General features: G+C 38.7%; 3 protein-coding genes across 3 annotated transcripts; all 3 read left to right on the forward strand.

Moving 5' to 3' along the window:
• The first annotated feature begins 312 nt into the window (after window positions 1-312).
• Window positions 313-11,498, forward strand: LOC141836534 (uncharacterized). The gene is made up of 5 exons (XM_074724052.1): window positions 313-399; window positions 1,026-1,360; window positions 2,828-7,224; window positions 7,329-9,296; window positions 10,221-11,498. Exons 2-5 carry the CDS (start codon window positions 1,258-1,260, stop codon window positions 11,304-11,306), a joined length of 7,554 nt encoding a protein of 2,517 aa, XP_074580153.1. The 5' UTR covers window positions 313-399; window positions 1,026-1,257; the 3' UTR covers window positions 11,307-11,498.
• A 1,179-nt stretch (window positions 11,499-12,677) lies between these two features.
• On the forward strand, window positions 12,678-13,409 carry LOC141843116 (uncharacterized). Its single transcript, XM_074731151.1, has one exon. The coding sequence runs from the start codon at window positions 12,790-12,792 to the stop codon at window positions 13,312-13,314; it is 525 nt and encodes a 174-aa protein (XP_074587252.1). The 5' UTR covers window positions 12,678-12,789; the 3' UTR covers window positions 13,315-13,409.
• A 1,393-nt stretch (window positions 13,410-14,802) lies between these two features.
• On the forward strand, window positions 14,803-16,325 carry LOC141843699 (uncharacterized). The gene is made up of 6 exons (XM_074731752.1): window positions 14,803-15,022; window positions 15,120-15,272; window positions 15,428-15,511; window positions 15,607-15,732; window positions 15,796-15,900; window positions 16,019-16,325. Exons 1-6 carry the CDS (start codon window positions 14,911-14,913, stop codon window positions 16,090-16,092), a joined length of 654 nt encoding a protein of 217 aa, XP_074587853.1. The 5' UTR covers window positions 14,803-14,910; the 3' UTR covers window positions 16,093-16,325.
• Window positions 16,326-16,426: the final 101 nt, after the last annotated feature.

Genomic DNA, 16,426 nt, shown 5'->3' on the forward strand with positions numbered 1-16,426 from the left:
TCCCCGGCCGAACCAGCGCTTCCTAATCAGCTTCCCGTTGGATCCATCCGCTGCTCTCAGTCTCCGCCATAAACAGCGCTGCGCTCGCTCTACCGTCGACCTCCTCACTGGCATTGGCGTTATAGGGCCAAGGTTCCGACACCGGCACAAGGCCACAGCGGACGAGGTGTCTTTTCCCTGTTCCGTTCCTTTGGGCTCCAGTTCTCTGTTTTTTCTTGTGTACACTGTGGCAGTTTTTTGTTTTTTTGTCTTGGTAGTGCCAAAAGCATACAAATGGCAGTGAGAGATGAGAGAGAAGGGATGGGAGCATGGGTTGAATGAGAGTGGATGGGGGAAAGCCAGTAGCAGATGGTCATCGTCGCGGGCGTTTGTGATTTTGTGTTCAGATTTTGATCCTCGGTACTGATTTTTCTGCCCCAAAATCCGACCTTTTTTCATGGTTTGGTTGCTTTATTTTGATCTGCGAGGTGAGTGACGTCTTCTCCTTGGAGTTTTTGGTAGGTGGTATTGACATTACCTGCTTCAATATTTTGTCCAAGCTCGGGCGTCCAGTGATATGATCATGCTTTTAAGTAAAACGAGGATTTTTTATATATATTTCGCAGATCTCGTGCTCTTGAAGGTTTGATTATGGTGTTTTTTCGATGATTCACTACTCTTTCCTTTTTCGTCGCATGGATTTTTCCCTTGATGAACATCGTTCTATGTTGAGTTTTTAACTGTTTTTAATCAACAACGGCTCTTGTATCATCTCGAATTCGGCGATCAAAGCCATTTGCATTCTTGCTTGATCTGCACACGAGGTTAATGTAATTTGCAGTCTTAGTTGATTCAAAAGGTTTTTTTTTTTTTGTATAGAAAATGTCTTGATAGAAAAGTCAGTGGAAGGGTTATCAAACATTTTTTTGTTCCTGGTTCTAACTCTCGTTCTTCTTGTTATTGGCCAAGCCTATCTATATGCTATGTTTTACTTGATGCTAACTAATTGATTGAACTTAAACAGAAAACAATATCTTTTCTTGCAGATGGTCCATCTAGCCAAGCCATGTTGGTGACAGTCTGAATGAGAAATGGATGGAGCCCAAATTTGCTTCTCCACTTTTGATAAGATACCGAGGGAAATTTTTGTGTGTGACATACTATGCTGTATGAACATACTGCGTCAGTATGGTACCTAGTTTGTTCTAGGTTAGATATATAACTAAAGACAGCAATTGAGATTTCTAATTATATATCTGTATTTCTGCACTTAACCTCATGGCTACCAAGCTGCATACTGAATCAAGGCGATATTATTCATGGTGGTGGGACAGTCATATTAGTCCCAAGAATTCTAAATGGCTTAAGGAGAATCTTTCAGGTTCGTGGTATTGTTTTCATCATCAATATCTCCTTTAGACAAATAAACTGCATCTACCGTACCATTTTTATATGGATATCCAATTCAATGAAACCAGATTTTTTGTTCATTTCTTTATTTATTATAATTATTTGGCAGTGTGACTAGGGCTTGTTTGGAAACCAACGAGTGAGTGAGAGGGAGGGGGGGGGGGGGGGGGGGGGGGGGGGGGGGGGGGGGGGGGGGGGGGGGGGGGGGCGAGGTGCATATAAAAATAGAAAGGAAGGGTAAATGGGTAAAATATAGGAGTCCCCTTCCTCATGGAAAGTAAGGAAAAGAAAAATACTCTCTGTTCTTCTATCGACAAATTCCACAATCTAACCATGGCATTACATTTATATCCACTACCATACTTAGGAAAGAGCTTAGATTGCATTCTTGTCATGTTAAGCAATTGTTGTCCATGGATAGGCTGACTTCAATTTTCAGTAATTACTTTCTTTTTAGTTCATCAGCAACTTTATAATTCATCAAAGCATGTATTCCATGTAGCAAATGGTGGACTCTTATTGGAGGCTATATTGTGCAACTTGCCTTTATCAAATTGACCTCTGATATTCTTAGTCCTAACTGAATTTTCAGTAATGAATCCCAAAAAAGTAACTGTTATCTCTTCTCTAGTGCTGTTCCTTGTGCTTTGCTTCCCTTTTAAATGGTTTAGTGAATCAAGGTAGTGTTTGGTTTGCTACTATTCTATGGCCCTATTTACTTGGGTTGATGGATATGTTGAGAGATGGATGTCAATAATAGACATCACGAAGAATAAATTGAAAAATGAGATATCTTAATGCAGCTGATTATGAATAAACATGTTCTACGCATTTTTGCTTATATGTTCCTAGATTTGGGTCTTTCTTACCCAGTTATCCTCAAATCTCTAGCTAACATATTCTTTATTAGTTGGCACACTGTCATTTAAGGGTCTCTTCAGGTTTACAGCCGGACCTTCTACTTCAGGAACTCTAGAACTTAATAATACAGAGCTTATTTTGATCATACCTTGAATCACTTCCATGGAAATTGTAGGGAATAATTAGATAAATACGGAGGTTGGGAGGGATGGGGGCATGGGTCTTCAAATTTACAGATCCTATAAACCTCCCTGTATGGTTGCAAATTTTTTTATCAACTTACTCACAAAAGAGCACTTTGGTGAAATTACTATTACTTATCTATATTAAGGATTGAATTGAGTTCTCTTATTGCATAGGATTTAACATTTACTGTTATTCCTCCATTGGTGAGTGATATGGTGGATTAGAAAACATGTGAATTTTAATTATTGACAAATACTAGTGATGTGGTGTGTCTTTTCATAATGATTGTATAATTTTCTTATTGATGGTTTTATATAGGTAATAATTAGAATATGATACTTTCTTGATTGCCATTGTGTTCTTTCTGTCTAAATGGGTCTTGCATGAACAGATGCGGATATGAAAGTCAATGCAATAATCAAGCTATTAGAAGAAGACGCTGATTCTTTTGCAAGGAGAGCAGAAATGTATTATAAGAAGCGACCTGAGCTGATGAAATTGGTGGAGGAGCTGTATAGAGCATACCGTGCATTAGCTGAGAAATATGATCATGCTACTGGAGCACTTCGCCATGCTCATCGAACAATGACCGAGGCATTCCCTAACCAAATCCCATTATTATTATCAGATGAATCATCATATGTTTCCTCCAGCAATGAGGCAGAGCCACAGACTCCTGAAGCACCTCCACCAATTCGTGCATTATTTGATCCTGATGACTTGCAGAAGGATGCAGTGGGATTCTCATCAGAGTTGCATGTCGTAAAAAGAAATGGGCCATATTCTGAACCAAATGATTCTTCTTCGAGCAAAAAAGGTTTGAAGCAATTGAATGAAATGTTTGTCATACAAGATGGAACTGTATCTATGTCTGAAGGTAGAGTAAGAAAAGGATTAAAATTTCAAGAGGAAGAGGGAGAAAATATTGAAAATACAATGCTCAAGTGGTCCAAGGAACAAAATCAATGTCATGAGAAATTGGATGCAAGCTGTGTGATGAAAGGTCCTCATCAAGAAGGCATTTCCCAATTATCAGATGAAAACCAAAGTTTGAGGAACCAGATAGAGGCAGAAATTGTCCGGGCTGATAAAGCAGAGAGTGAATTTCAAAGACTCCAAGGCACAATCTCTAAATTGATTGGAGAGAAGGATGCAAGTACGGTTCAATGTGAGTTATCTCTTCAGAGAATAACTGTACTTGAATCTCAACTTTCTTTAACACAAAATGAATTGAAGAAAATCAGTGATGAGAGGGCAAGAGAAGTTAAGAAGTTGCAGAATATTGAAGAACTTAATGAATCTCTTCTTTTGAAGATAGAGCTGTTAACAGAGGAAGCAAACAAGCACGAGCATGAACTTAACCAGAAGCAAGATGAATTGGAGAAACTCCTTATTGCCATTGAAGAAAAACATCAAAAATGTGCTCAGATTGAGATGGCTCTCGTCTTTAAAGAAAAGATGCATGCTCAATCTGAGGAAGAGGTAGCTCATTTGAGTCAAGAAATTGAAAAAGAGACAAAAAAGTTGAGGGACATGGAACTGTTAAACATGGAGCTTGAAAAAAAATTAATTTTGTACGAAGAGAAGAATATGGGTCTTGAAAATGAAATTCAGATCCATTTAGGGAAAATGGAACTTCTTAATCAAGAGCTTTTCCATGTTAAAGGAGACAAAATTGTTTTGGAAGGGAAACAGCAAGATCTTGAAGCAACACTAAAGCATTTGCGTAATGAGAATTCTGAACTGAAGGAAATCTTGGATAAACATGAAACTGAAAAAAATATTTTTGTTGACAAGCTGAAAGTTATGGACAATCTTCTAGATGAGAATTGCCTCCTAGAAAGGTCACTTTCAGATGCAAATCTTGAGTTAGAAGACTTGAGAGGAAAATTTTCAGCACTAGAGAATTTGCACAAGGCTCTAAATGGTGAAATTTCCACTTATGTGGCTGAGAAAAAAGCACTAATGTCTCGGGCAGATGATCTCACCCAGACTATAAGTGCCCTTTCTGAGAAAAATCTCTTACTGGAGAACTCTCTTTCTGTTTTAAACTCTGAAGTAGATAGTTTAAGAATAAAGTTGAAAGACTTTGATGAATCTTTTTTGTTGCTTAATGAAGAGAAATCTGATCTTCTTCTTGAAAGGAAGAGTCTTCTTGCACAGATAGAGACCCTAACTCATTTTGTGGAGGAACTTTCAGAGAAAAATTTGTGTTTGGAGAAATCATTATCAGCTATCACCAGTGATGTTTTGAGTTTGATGTCAAAATTGAAAGACAAGGAAGACTGCAATCAATCTCTTCAGGAAAAAAACTCTGGCCTTCTTGATGAAAGAGATACTCTTCTTTCTCAGGTCAAGATTCTTACTAAAGATGTGGAGAATCTCTTGGGCAAGAATGCTGCTTTGGACAGCTCCTTATCTGATGTAAGCAGTGAAGTTTGTGATTTGAGGAAAAAATTGAAGGACAGTGAAGAATCTTATGAATCTCTCAGTCATCAGAACTCCAGACTTCTTGCTGAAAGGAATACTCTTCTCACTCAGAGAGAGTTGTTTACACTAAAAAATTCATCCTTGGAGAAGTCTCTATTTTCAGCTAACAATGAAGTTGATTCTTTGAGATTGAAGTTGAAAGACTTGGAAGAATCTCTTCAGTCTGTTGGTGATCAAAACTCTTGTCTTCTTTCTAAAACGAATAGTCTTCTTTCTGAGCTAGAGGTTCTTACTCAGGATGCGGGCAAGCTTTCAGAGAGCAATTCCTCCTTGAAAAACTCCCTATCTAATATGAGTAGTGAGGTAGTGTGTTTGAGGTCAAAATTAAAGGATTCCGAGGAGTCCTGTCAATTTTTAAGTGATCACAATTCTCTTCTTCTTGGTGAAAGGAATGCTCTTATCTCCCAGGCAGAGGACCTTACTCAGAATGTGGAGAAGCTTTCGCAGGAAAATTCTTTCTTTGAGAATTCACTAATTTCTTTGAGCATTGAAGTCAGCTGTTTGAGTTCCAAGTTAAAAGATTTCAAAGACTTCTTCCAGTTTCTCAGTGATCAGAACTCTAGTCTTCTGGCTGAAAAAAGAACTCTTCTTTCTGAGATTCAGATTCTTTTGCATAATGTGCACCAGCTTTCTGAAGAAAGTTCCTTTCTGAAGATCTCTCTATCTGATGTAAGCAGTGAAGTTGTGAGTTTGAGGTCAAAGTTAAATGACTCTGAAAATTCCTGTCAGTCTTTGACAGATCAGAATTTTGATCTTCTTAATGAAAGAAATGCTTTAGTCTCCCAGACAGAGGTCCTTTCTCAGAGTGTGGAGAAGCTCTCTCAAAAAAATTCTTTCTTGGAGAACTCACTAACTGCTATGAGCACTGAAATGGGGCTTATAAGTCCTAAATTGAAAGATTTGGAAGAAACCTGCCAGTCATTGAGTGATCAAAACTCTACTGTTTTGGCTGAAAAAAACATTCTTCTCGCTGAGGTAGAAATTCTTACTCAGGACATGGAGAAGCTTTCTCATAAAAATTCATACTTGGAGAACTCCTTATCTAATTTAAGCAATCAAATTGGGTGTTTAGAGTCAAAATTGAAGGAATATGAGGAATCCTATCAGTCTGTAAGGGATCAGAATTCTGATCTTCTTATGGAAAGGAGTGCTCTTGTCTCTCAGGCAGGGGTTCTCTCACAGAATGTGGAAAATCTTTCACAAAAGCATTCATTGTTGGAGAACTCACTTGTATCTGTAACTACTGAAGTTGAATGTTTGAGATCTAAGTTGAGTAATTTTGAAGAGTCCTGTCAGTCACTTAGGCATCAGAACTCTGATCTTTTTGCTCAAAGAAACACTCTCATCTCTGAGGTTGAAGTTCTTACTCAAAATGTGGAAGAGCTTTCCAAGAAAAATTCTTTGCTGGAGAATTCTTTTTCTGATGTGAGTACTAGGTTTGAGTGTTCAATGATCAAGTTGAAGGACTCTGAGAGGTCATGCAAATCTTTAAGTGATCAGAAATCTTACCTTCTTGCTGAAAGGGACAGTCTTCTGCCTCAAGTGGAAAATCTTACTATTTCTGTCAATGACCTCTCTGAAAAGAATTCCTTCTTGGAGAACTCCCTTTCCAATGTAAGCACTGAGGTTGGATTCTTGAGGTCAAAGTTGAAAGATTCTGAAGAGTCCTTCCAGACAGTGAGTGATCAGAATGCTGATCTTCTTTCTGAAAGGAACACTCTTGTTTCTCGCATAGAGATTCTTGCTCAGGATATGGATAAGGTTTCAGAAAAATATTCCTTCTTGGAGAATTTGTTATCTGATTTAAACGCTGAAATTGAGTGTTTGAGGTCAAAGCTGAAAGACTCTGAGGAGTCTGGTAAATCTTTGAGAGAGAAGAATGCTTATTTTCATGCTGAGAGAGAGAATCTTCTTTCTCAGTTAGAGGTTCTTGCTAACAATATGGAGAACCTTTCAGGCCATAATTCGTTCTTGGAGATCAACCTATCTGATGCAAAAAGTGAAGTGGGCTCTTTGACATTGAAATTGAAAGAAATGGAAGACTCTTGCCAATTGCACAGTGCTCAGAACTCAGATCTTCTCTCTGATAGGAAGTGTATCCTATATCAGTTAGAGGTTGTCACACAGAATGCAGAGACGCTTTCAGACAAGAATTCCATTTTAGAGAGCTCCCTATCTGATGTAAGAACTGAAATTGATTTTCTGAAGTCAAAGTTGAAAGACTTTGAAGAATCCTGTCAATCACTCCGCAATCAGAACTCTGCTCTTCTCGGCGAAAGGAATGCTCTCGTCTCTCAGGTACCTGTCTTTTAAAGCAAAATTCTTGAATTTATTCTGTGATATTTCGCGTTGTTTCTGTTATACATTCCTACATCTTAGCCTTTTCCATGTTCGCATGTCAGGTTGGTAGCATCACTGCAAATCTGAAGAACCTGGATAGTAGTTATGTAGTGTTAGAAAACAAGTTCTTGAAAGCCGCAGAAGAAAGAGATCTGATAACAAATCAGTTCAAGGATCTGCAAGATTGTTTGGAACTAGAAAAAGAAGAATATGGAACACTTATCCAATCATGCAAGAGTCAGATGGCTGCATTAGAGGACCAGATTTTTCTTTTGCAACAGGAAAATAAATTTGTAATGGTGGAACATGAAGCAGCACATGGTCGTTTAATTGGTGCTTCAGTAGAAAATTTTGTGTTGCAAAGAAGTTTGTGTGATGTACATGCAAGGAACCTTTCTCTCTCTATAGAACTTCAGGAAAACATACAGGCATGCCGACGTACTGAGGGTCTTGTTTCTGATCTTGAGAAGGATAATCTCATTCAGGTTGAAAAAAGAATGTCACTGAAAGCGCAAAATAAGAGGTTATGCAAGGCAATTAATTTATTGCAGAGCACTCTAATTATTGACAAGAGCTTTGATTGTCTGGATGAAGTTCAGGATGAAGCTCTCCTGGATATGGTAGTTGAAAATATCTTGGCATTTGTTTCAGGAGCTGAGCATAATAATCAACTATTGCATCTGGAGATATCAGTTCTCGTCATTCTTTTGAAGCATGCAATGCTGGATCTGAACACTTTGAAATTGGAGAAGTGTTCTCTAGAAAGGGAGCTTGCCATAAAGACCACAGAATTGTTAGCATTGGAAAACAAAGAGCAAGAACTTCTAGAATTAAATATAAATCTAACAAAGGACATTGAAGCAAGCAGCCATAAGGAGGTAGAAATAAAGATTGAGATTGAGGTTCTCTCTAGATGTTTGGCTGAGCTGCAAGAGTCTCTCATGACATCTAAATGTGAAATACTAAGTTTGACGGACGAGAATAAGATTCTAATGGAAAATCTTTGTATTTTAAGACAAAAGTGTGATATGTTGGAAAAGGAAAATATCGAAGTGCTTTCTGAGGCAGCTAAATTGGATCATCTTTGTTTATTCTTTAATAGCCTTTGTGCAGAGAAAGTGTCTGATCTGAAATGTTTCACATCTGATATTGATTCTCTTCATCATGTTAAAAATGGCCTCATGGCTAAGGTTTACAAAAAGAAGGGGGTGATTAGGGCCCTTAAGGAACAAAACGCCCATCTTATTAAATCACTTGCCTGTCTGGAAGAAGATTATAGAAGTCATATGCTACTCTCTGAATTTGATTTGATTACAACTGCATGCTTTTGTAAAGAACTAAATTTTGAGAGACAGAGCATAGAGAATAAATTACTAAAAACACAGTTACAGCTGTCAGAAACAATTCCGAAAACTGAGTCAATCCAACTGGAGAACTTCAAATTAGGTGGCATTCTTCAGGAGCTTCGGCTGGATAATGAAACTGGTAAGATGGTCAAGGAACAGTTGGAGCAAAAGATTTCAAATTTATCTCAAGTGGTTGCTGACAGGAATCAGGAGATGAAATGTGTTTATAAAGCAAATGAGATTCTGCAAGTGGAAATAGATCAAAAGCACACAGAAATTGACATCCTTTTGAGTAGGAAGGAAGACTTACTTTCAGAACTCCAAATACAAATCCAGGAAAATGATCTCTGTCAAGTAGAAATGGAAGCGTTGTTAACTGAGATCCATCTCTCCACAGTAACTGCAGTTTTATATGAAGAAAAATTCCATGAGCTGATGATAGAAGAAGAACTCAGCACAATCCTGCAAAAAGAGACATTAATGATTGAAATAAAGTTAATTAAGGAGTACATTGATACTCTGAAGAAAAAGGTCGATTATCTTGAAGGACGAAGTCATGGGTTGGAGGTTGATTTGGGTGTTTATGAAGCTTTGGTTACATCATTGTGGAATAGTATCGCCTCTTTGGGAGATCAGATTATTGAAGTGACAAAGGTTAGATCAACAGTACAACATCACAATGAGGTAATCTTCTGTTTGTTAAATAAAATGAATCTGACAGGCATGATCCACTATATATAGTTCATGAACCTCAAAAGTAGATTGCAAGTAAGTTTAATTCTGTGAGCTTAGAGGAATTGAAAAGTACATAAATACTAAGATGGTTTTAGATTTTGGTAGATTCTTAACTTTGGATGTAGCAATATTGTTTTTGCTATTGTATAGTCTAGCTGTTAGCATGTGTCCACTAGGTTGAACTCAATGCTTTAAGTTTGACCTCTGACTCTGCCCCCTATTTGTGATTTCTAGTTTCTGTACTGAAGATATGTAAAATTAAATGAAAAAAAAACAATTATTTGACTAGAGTATGTATCCTATTGTTATGCTTTATATTGGAAATGCACCTTTAAGTGGAGTCGAATTCAAAATCCTACTTACTTGAAAAGTGCAATTTTTATATTTGATTCTATAATTTTAGATAGACAGGCACAATTCTGACTGAAATTGAGAAATGAATTGTTTGTTTGGCTGTGTCTGGCCTAGATTAATATTGTTTCACATTTGTTAATGCATTATTAAGCGACAAAACTGAATCAACCTATTCTGTAGGAAATTGTTACATTGTGCTGGCAGCTATTAGAAGTTAGAATTAGCAATTTACATACTCAAATCCATTTTTTTTCTCAATTAGACAAACATGCAAAGTTTAATTACTTTTCTGGTGCTCACTTTTTTGTTTTTGTTTCTAATATAGCTCCACATGCTTGTCGTGGAGTATTATTGTCTAGTCGGTGACTTTTCATCCTAAATATTCTTCTATAGAATTTTTTTCTTCTAGTTACTCACGTTAACTAAACATATTTGTTAACTGTGTTTGATATATTTATTTGCAACACTCAACAAATCTTTATACAGGATATGTCCTTGCTTTCTGATTTATATCTACAGGGAAATCAACCCAGCCAATATCAAACAGGCATAAAAGTTAAAAGTGTTCAAATGTTGGAGAAGTTGATTACTAAGGTAGAATTTCTTCGAAATGTGATCAAAGATATCCAAAGTGATGTAGAGCAGGAAAACTTTGAAGCGACTGAAGGAACTGAAAGGGTAAAGATAAAAGAACTACGGCAGCAGGAGGTTCAATCACATCAGAATTTTATTAGACAGTTTGATGGAGTAAATGATGCTGAAATCTCAAAAGGGAAGACCAGGGAGAGGATGAAGGATATTCAGCTTGATAAGGATTCAAGTTCTTTGCCTTATGTGGCAATTGATTCTTTCGGTATAAGCAGGATTAGCAATAAGGAGATTGATGATCAATTATGGGAAACTGCCGAAAGCAATTACAGCAACCAGAAACTGAAAGCATCAACAACTGCCATGGAAAATGACATAGAGCCAGTGGAGGAAGAAAAGAGTGAATACCCTTCTTCAGAACTGATGGTTGAGAAGGAATTGAGTATTGATAAGCTAGAGGTACCCAATAGAGTTCCTGCATGTCAAAAAGACTGGAACAAGCGAGTCCTAGAAAGGCTAAAATCTGATGTTCAGAGGTTGTCAGATCTTAAAACAAATGTGATTGATTTGAAGAGGAAACTAGAAAGCTCCCAAACGGGGAAACTTCCTGCTAGCTTCAGTTTTGATACAATTAAAACACAGTTAAAGAACGCTGAAGAATCTTTATTGGAGTTGTTTGATACAAACAAAAAGTTAAGAAGCAAGGCTTTAGAGCATTCCTCTGATGACGTTGGCACAGAATCTGAAGAAAGCAGCAGGACAGTAAGGAAAAAAATTTCAGAAGAAGCAAGGAAGCAATCAGAGAAGGTTGGAAGATTAGAGCTGGAACTACATAAAATCCAATATGTGCTACTGAAACTTGAGGAAGAGCACATGGCCAGGCACACTCAAGCTGTGGACAGAAGAGCCCGAACACTCCTGAGGGATTATATATACGGCAGAAGGGGTGGCAATCGACAAACGAAGAAGAGTCCTTTCTGCGGGTGCATGAGGCCCAAGACAAAGAACGACCAGTGAGATCCTTAACCACATAAATAACATAGGTGTTTCTACTTGGAGCTGAGACTGAATCCATTTTCATTTCTGTACCCTTTTTCCCTCAAGCCTAAATTTTCAAATGCTCAATCAATTTGGTGCTGTCAACTTGCTTAGTTAAACAATACCTGTATATTCTAAGATGTTTTACTTCTCAATTGGCTTCGGATTTAACAGGCTTTGCGTTAATAGATAGAATATAATATTTAAGCAATCGTAATTTCATTCTATTAAGCGTAAATAAAATGAATAATCACAGCCAGTATAACTTGCACCAATTTTTAATTATGCGTTGGGCCATTTTATTGAAAAAAAATCAAATTGAATATTGTATTGCTTAGAGTCAAGCTCGACATAAATGCATTGAATGAATGGTGTATTGCAAATTCCTGTCTGATAAGAGATGCAAATCCGTGCAACAGAGTCAAGCTTGCATTGCTCTATGCCTTATTTTCTCGTGTTTCTTGTGGAATTGTGTCAAATCTACCAGTCTCTTCCAAAATTCTTATATGGCAGCAACTGAAGTTTAATTAACAAAGAAAATGCTGCGCTTTACTGAGCACGACTAATATAGTTAAATTAACAACCAGTAAATGTATTTATTTTATATTTTTTATTATCAACGGAACATAAATAAACTCATCAAATTTACTTAGAAAAAATTCTCTCTTTTTTTTATAGCTTTGCTCAGGCCCTTTACGCTTTACCAATACTTAAACTTTTAAATCACTCCTTTGGTGGTTTTACTAATTGGAGTTTGTCTGTGAAAACTTAATCGCGTCGTTTGCATTATTTAAGACGGGTAAAAAAAATTGTTTTAGGTACTGAATTGGTTGATCGAATCAATCAAGTAAACTGTCGCAATAAAAAAAATGAAATTATCTCTATCTTTTAATTCCAAAATATTTAATCATGGCCATGTTTTATTCGGGAATCCGATCCATTGGCCCATTGGATCCACCATGTCTTTACTATAATTATGCAGCTGTTTCGGATTATCAGCGTTTACCGTTATTTTCTTATTAAAGTCCGACGCGCAATAGCGTGGTGCGATTGCATACTTGAATTTGTTAGCGTGCCAATATACTATTGGATAATAATAAGTTTGCTGTTGCGGATCAAGCATCCGTAGCCTCATAGCGTTCTACCTTTAGACGGCGCAGGCTTCCACGTTGTTTCGGTCGGAGCGGGTGGATGGTAACGGGCGAAACTTCGTTCCGGTTTCCTGGACGTTGAATTCAATTCCGCTTTGATTGACAATATTACTCTTCGGATTCTATTTAATTGCAAAAATGCCACCTCTGCCTTTTAGTTATCGTAATCACAGGATGGCTCTGATGTAATTATTGTAATAGCTATGCCTAGTTTCGATTCCTTGTTCATCGCCGGAGTGTTGTGTTAAAATAGGGGAGGAGAAGAGGGCGGTTTCTGATAGGAACAGCAGAAACCAGAGAGAATTCCGAATATGATGTTGCCGGGAGTGGAGTTGGCTCGGAAGCGCAGGATGCATAACCGCCTCTACGGCTGGGCGCTACCGCTGGAGCCTTCGCCCTCGGCGCGGCTCCCCCTTTCGCACCGGCCGTCGCCCTCGACGGCGATGGGCGAGTCGGCCCTCGCCGCGCGCCTCCGCCTCGAGGAGAAGCTTCAGAGCATGCATGGCTCCCACCGCCCACCTACTTCTTCTTCTTCTTCTTCTTCCTCCACCGCTTGCGGCGCCGCGTCCCTGGGAGGAGTTCGGAGGAGCTTGGGATTCGAGGGAGCAGCCGGAAGGTCGGCGGCGTTTGGGCGTGCTTCGGATGCGCAGGCGAGCAGCAGGTCGAGGGTGGAGATGTGCGCGGTGTGCCTGGAGGAGGTGCAAACGCAGCAGAGGGTGACATGGCTGCCGTGCGCGCACAAGTATCACACGGAGTGCCTGCTGCCATGGCTGGCAGCTCGGTCGCAGTGCCCCTGCTGCAGGATCCACGTCGCTGCTTTGCCGCCGCTTTCCTAGCACTATAATTGAGAGGCGTTGTTTGGTTTTGCTGAAGAAGATGTTCGTATACATGTGAAATTAAGATGCGATCTTGATTAATTCGTTGGATTTCATGTTGCATTCTAAATCTTCTCTCGCTGAAATCGATATTGTTATCTGTGCAAACCGGAATGCCAATTTCACAAGTTCGATCGAGTGGAACACATTAATCTGGTTGGTCAGCAAAGATTATTTATCATAATATTTGGATGAAATTAATTGGACATGGATCCTAACCCTGGATTTTCATCCAATCATTAGCGAGTTAACGACCTGGTGTTAATGTCGGGCCGAATCTACTAGTTGGGCCGCTTAGAGTCTGGCAGGCCCATTCAACGTGGATAGAATACAACTCTCGCTTTATGTTTTCATCTCAATGTTTAAAGGAATTGATTTAAGGCCAGAGAATCATTTTACAAAATAACGTTTTTAATTTCATTCATTTCATAATTCTCGCATGTATCTCTATCAAATATAACCCTCGACTTGAAAATTTAAGGGGAAAAAAAACAAAGTTAATTAGCTTTCTGTCGACTGGGAAGAAGTTATTTTGGTGGAGACGAGCTAGCAAAAGAGAACGTAGTTAAACATGGAATGGAAGCGTGTGGATTACGCTGCTTCTTTTACTTTGTAATGCTTGAAAAATTAGAGGGCATCGCGTCGCATCGCATCGCATCGCTTTTGTTAGTCCTGTAAGGCATCGTTTTGTCAAAAGGATTAAGGAGAAGAAGTAAATGAGAAAAAGCGACTTTAACAAGTTTTTTTTCTCTCTTTCAATTGCTTTCGGACAGGGTCAATTTTAATGTCAAAAATATGTTTAAAAATTATTATATATTTTTTAAAGTATTGTTTTAAGAAAACTGAATTCATATTTTCCTCCTTTTTAAAAAATTATAAGATTATATTTTAAATTAAAGAGTTAAATAATCGATGGGTCTGCAAGTTAATGTGGCATCTCTTTGGAGTGACAAAGCAATCAACCGAACGAGATTTTTTTTTGTTTCTTTCCCCCCAAAAAATGATTTTGTGAAGTTAGTGCGTAATCGCTTTCTCTCCTGGGATTTTTTATGAGATATATGACGGAAATTCTGAGTTGTGACCATCGAGATTTTCTGGTGATCTTCTAGAAACAAAATAAAATAAAATAAATCAGTCAAATGCTTACCATATAAGAGCATGTTTGAGCATTAAATTAGAATGAATGACTCCACAAATCTAAGTCACTTAATTTTCCATTGTGTGCTTCTTGCATCTGGCAGATTTCCACCAGTGGATCATTTCATTGACTTGCTGTGCTCTGGTACGGAGAAGAAGAATGCCAAACGATTACGGCATTTAACCCCCAACAGCCACCTTAATGAATAATGAAGTCCAGCCGTGAAGATTCAAAGCCGTGGCCCAGTGAACGGTGGCGTCGCTTTATTTCCACATACTTATTCACAAATTTCTCGAGTCTCGACTCTTGACTCTCGACAAGTGCCAATTTCGCATCGCGACCTCCGCGCTTTAAAAACTCTTCTTCTTCTCCCCTTTGCTTGTCGTTCCTGTCTCTCCTGCAGCAGAGAGAGAAGGCAGATGGCTCGGGCTGAAGTGGTGGTGCTAACTTTGCTTGCTCTCCAGTTCCTCGCCACTTCGCACAGAGCAGATGCAGGCAACCCGCTCGCTCCTCTCCTTCAGCCTCTCTTCGGTACCTCCTCTCTTGGATCATTTGATTTGCTTGGCCCCCTTTTGTGTAGTGTGTTAGGAATAAAGTAATTTGAGATGGTTTTGTGGTTGAATAACAGGTAATATGTGCAACGGGAGCGTGCAGTGCGGAAGGGGAACCTGCGAGCAGTCATCAGACATGCTCTTCGGGTACGTGTGCAATTGCGAGAGGGGGTGGCGCCAGTTCAGTTGGGGAGATAGCTTCAGATTCCTCCCTTGCGTCGTCCCTAACTGTGAGTCGTCTTCCTCTCATCCTTGTCATGGAATTGGTATTCATCAAATCATTTCCTTAACACTAGCTAGTATTGTTTGTCTATCTTTTAAACGCTATAGTTCACAAGAAAACATCGAATAAGTGTCCAGATTTAACTCTGGAACTTTTATGTAGGTAGCGTAAATTATAAATGCTTCAATGACTCCGGGACTCCGGCAGCACCTCCTGAACCACCACGTAGTCCCAACATATCGGACAGTAAGTTTCATGATCCTTAAAAACGAGGAAAGTCTAGTGCTATACCTGAGCTGAGGCTGAGGATATATAACTTGTATCGCCTTTATTTCCAAAAGTTTGTGCTGTTGCCTACTGTGGAGGAGGCCACTGTGTGCAAAACTCGACGGTCGGGTATCATTGTGAATGCTATGAGGGCTACAGCAATCTTCTCAACAGCACAAATTTGCCTTGCTACAGAGACTGTAAGAATATTATTTCTATAAATATTTGCAAAGGACTATTTTGAAGCTTTAAACCCGATTTAGGTTCTCTGGGAGCTGATTGTTCCGATCTTGGTATTACCCTGAACAATTCTTCGTCGTCATCACCGCCAAGTCTTTCAGATAGTGGTGGGAATTCTTCTGGGGGACGTAAGACTATACTTCCGTATCTCGCTCATAGTTAACCACTTTTTATTGTAAATTAACACAATCAAATATATGTTTTTTTCTGTTAACAATCGGACATTCTTCTAATGGTTCTCGACAGGTAGGTTTGCCCCCAATAGCTTCCTGTGGATGGGCAGCATCTTGGGGATTTCCGTCATGGCTTTAGTGGGATAGGCAGAAACCAGAGTAGCATGATATATATACTATCTTATCATACTCGATGATCATTTTCACTTTACATTTTACAGCATTTTTAAAATTTTCTTCTTCCACCTTTTTAATAGGGTTTTGAGATCTGATGTAAATGGCACTCAGAGCAGCCACTGGCTCTGATGAGGATGTTGTTTGACCATTCTAGATTGTTATTGGAATAATAAAGTGGCAGATCAGCTATAGCATTTTGATTAGTTGATACGCATCTAAGTCTAATGAAGACTATAAAACACATGAATAAAGCGAAACAAGATAAGATCGTTGATTTCGAGAGTCATCCCAATTCACTACGATG

The sequence above is a fragment of the Curcuma longa genome, chromosome 1 (genome assembly GCF_044706935.1).
Source record: "Curcuma longa cultivar G26 ecotype Majalengka, Jawa Barat chromosome 1, ITB_CL_G26_1.1, whole genome shotgun sequence".
Lineage (NCBI taxonomy): Eukaryota > Viridiplantae > Streptophyta > Magnoliopsida > Zingiberales > Zingiberaceae > Curcuma > Curcuma longa.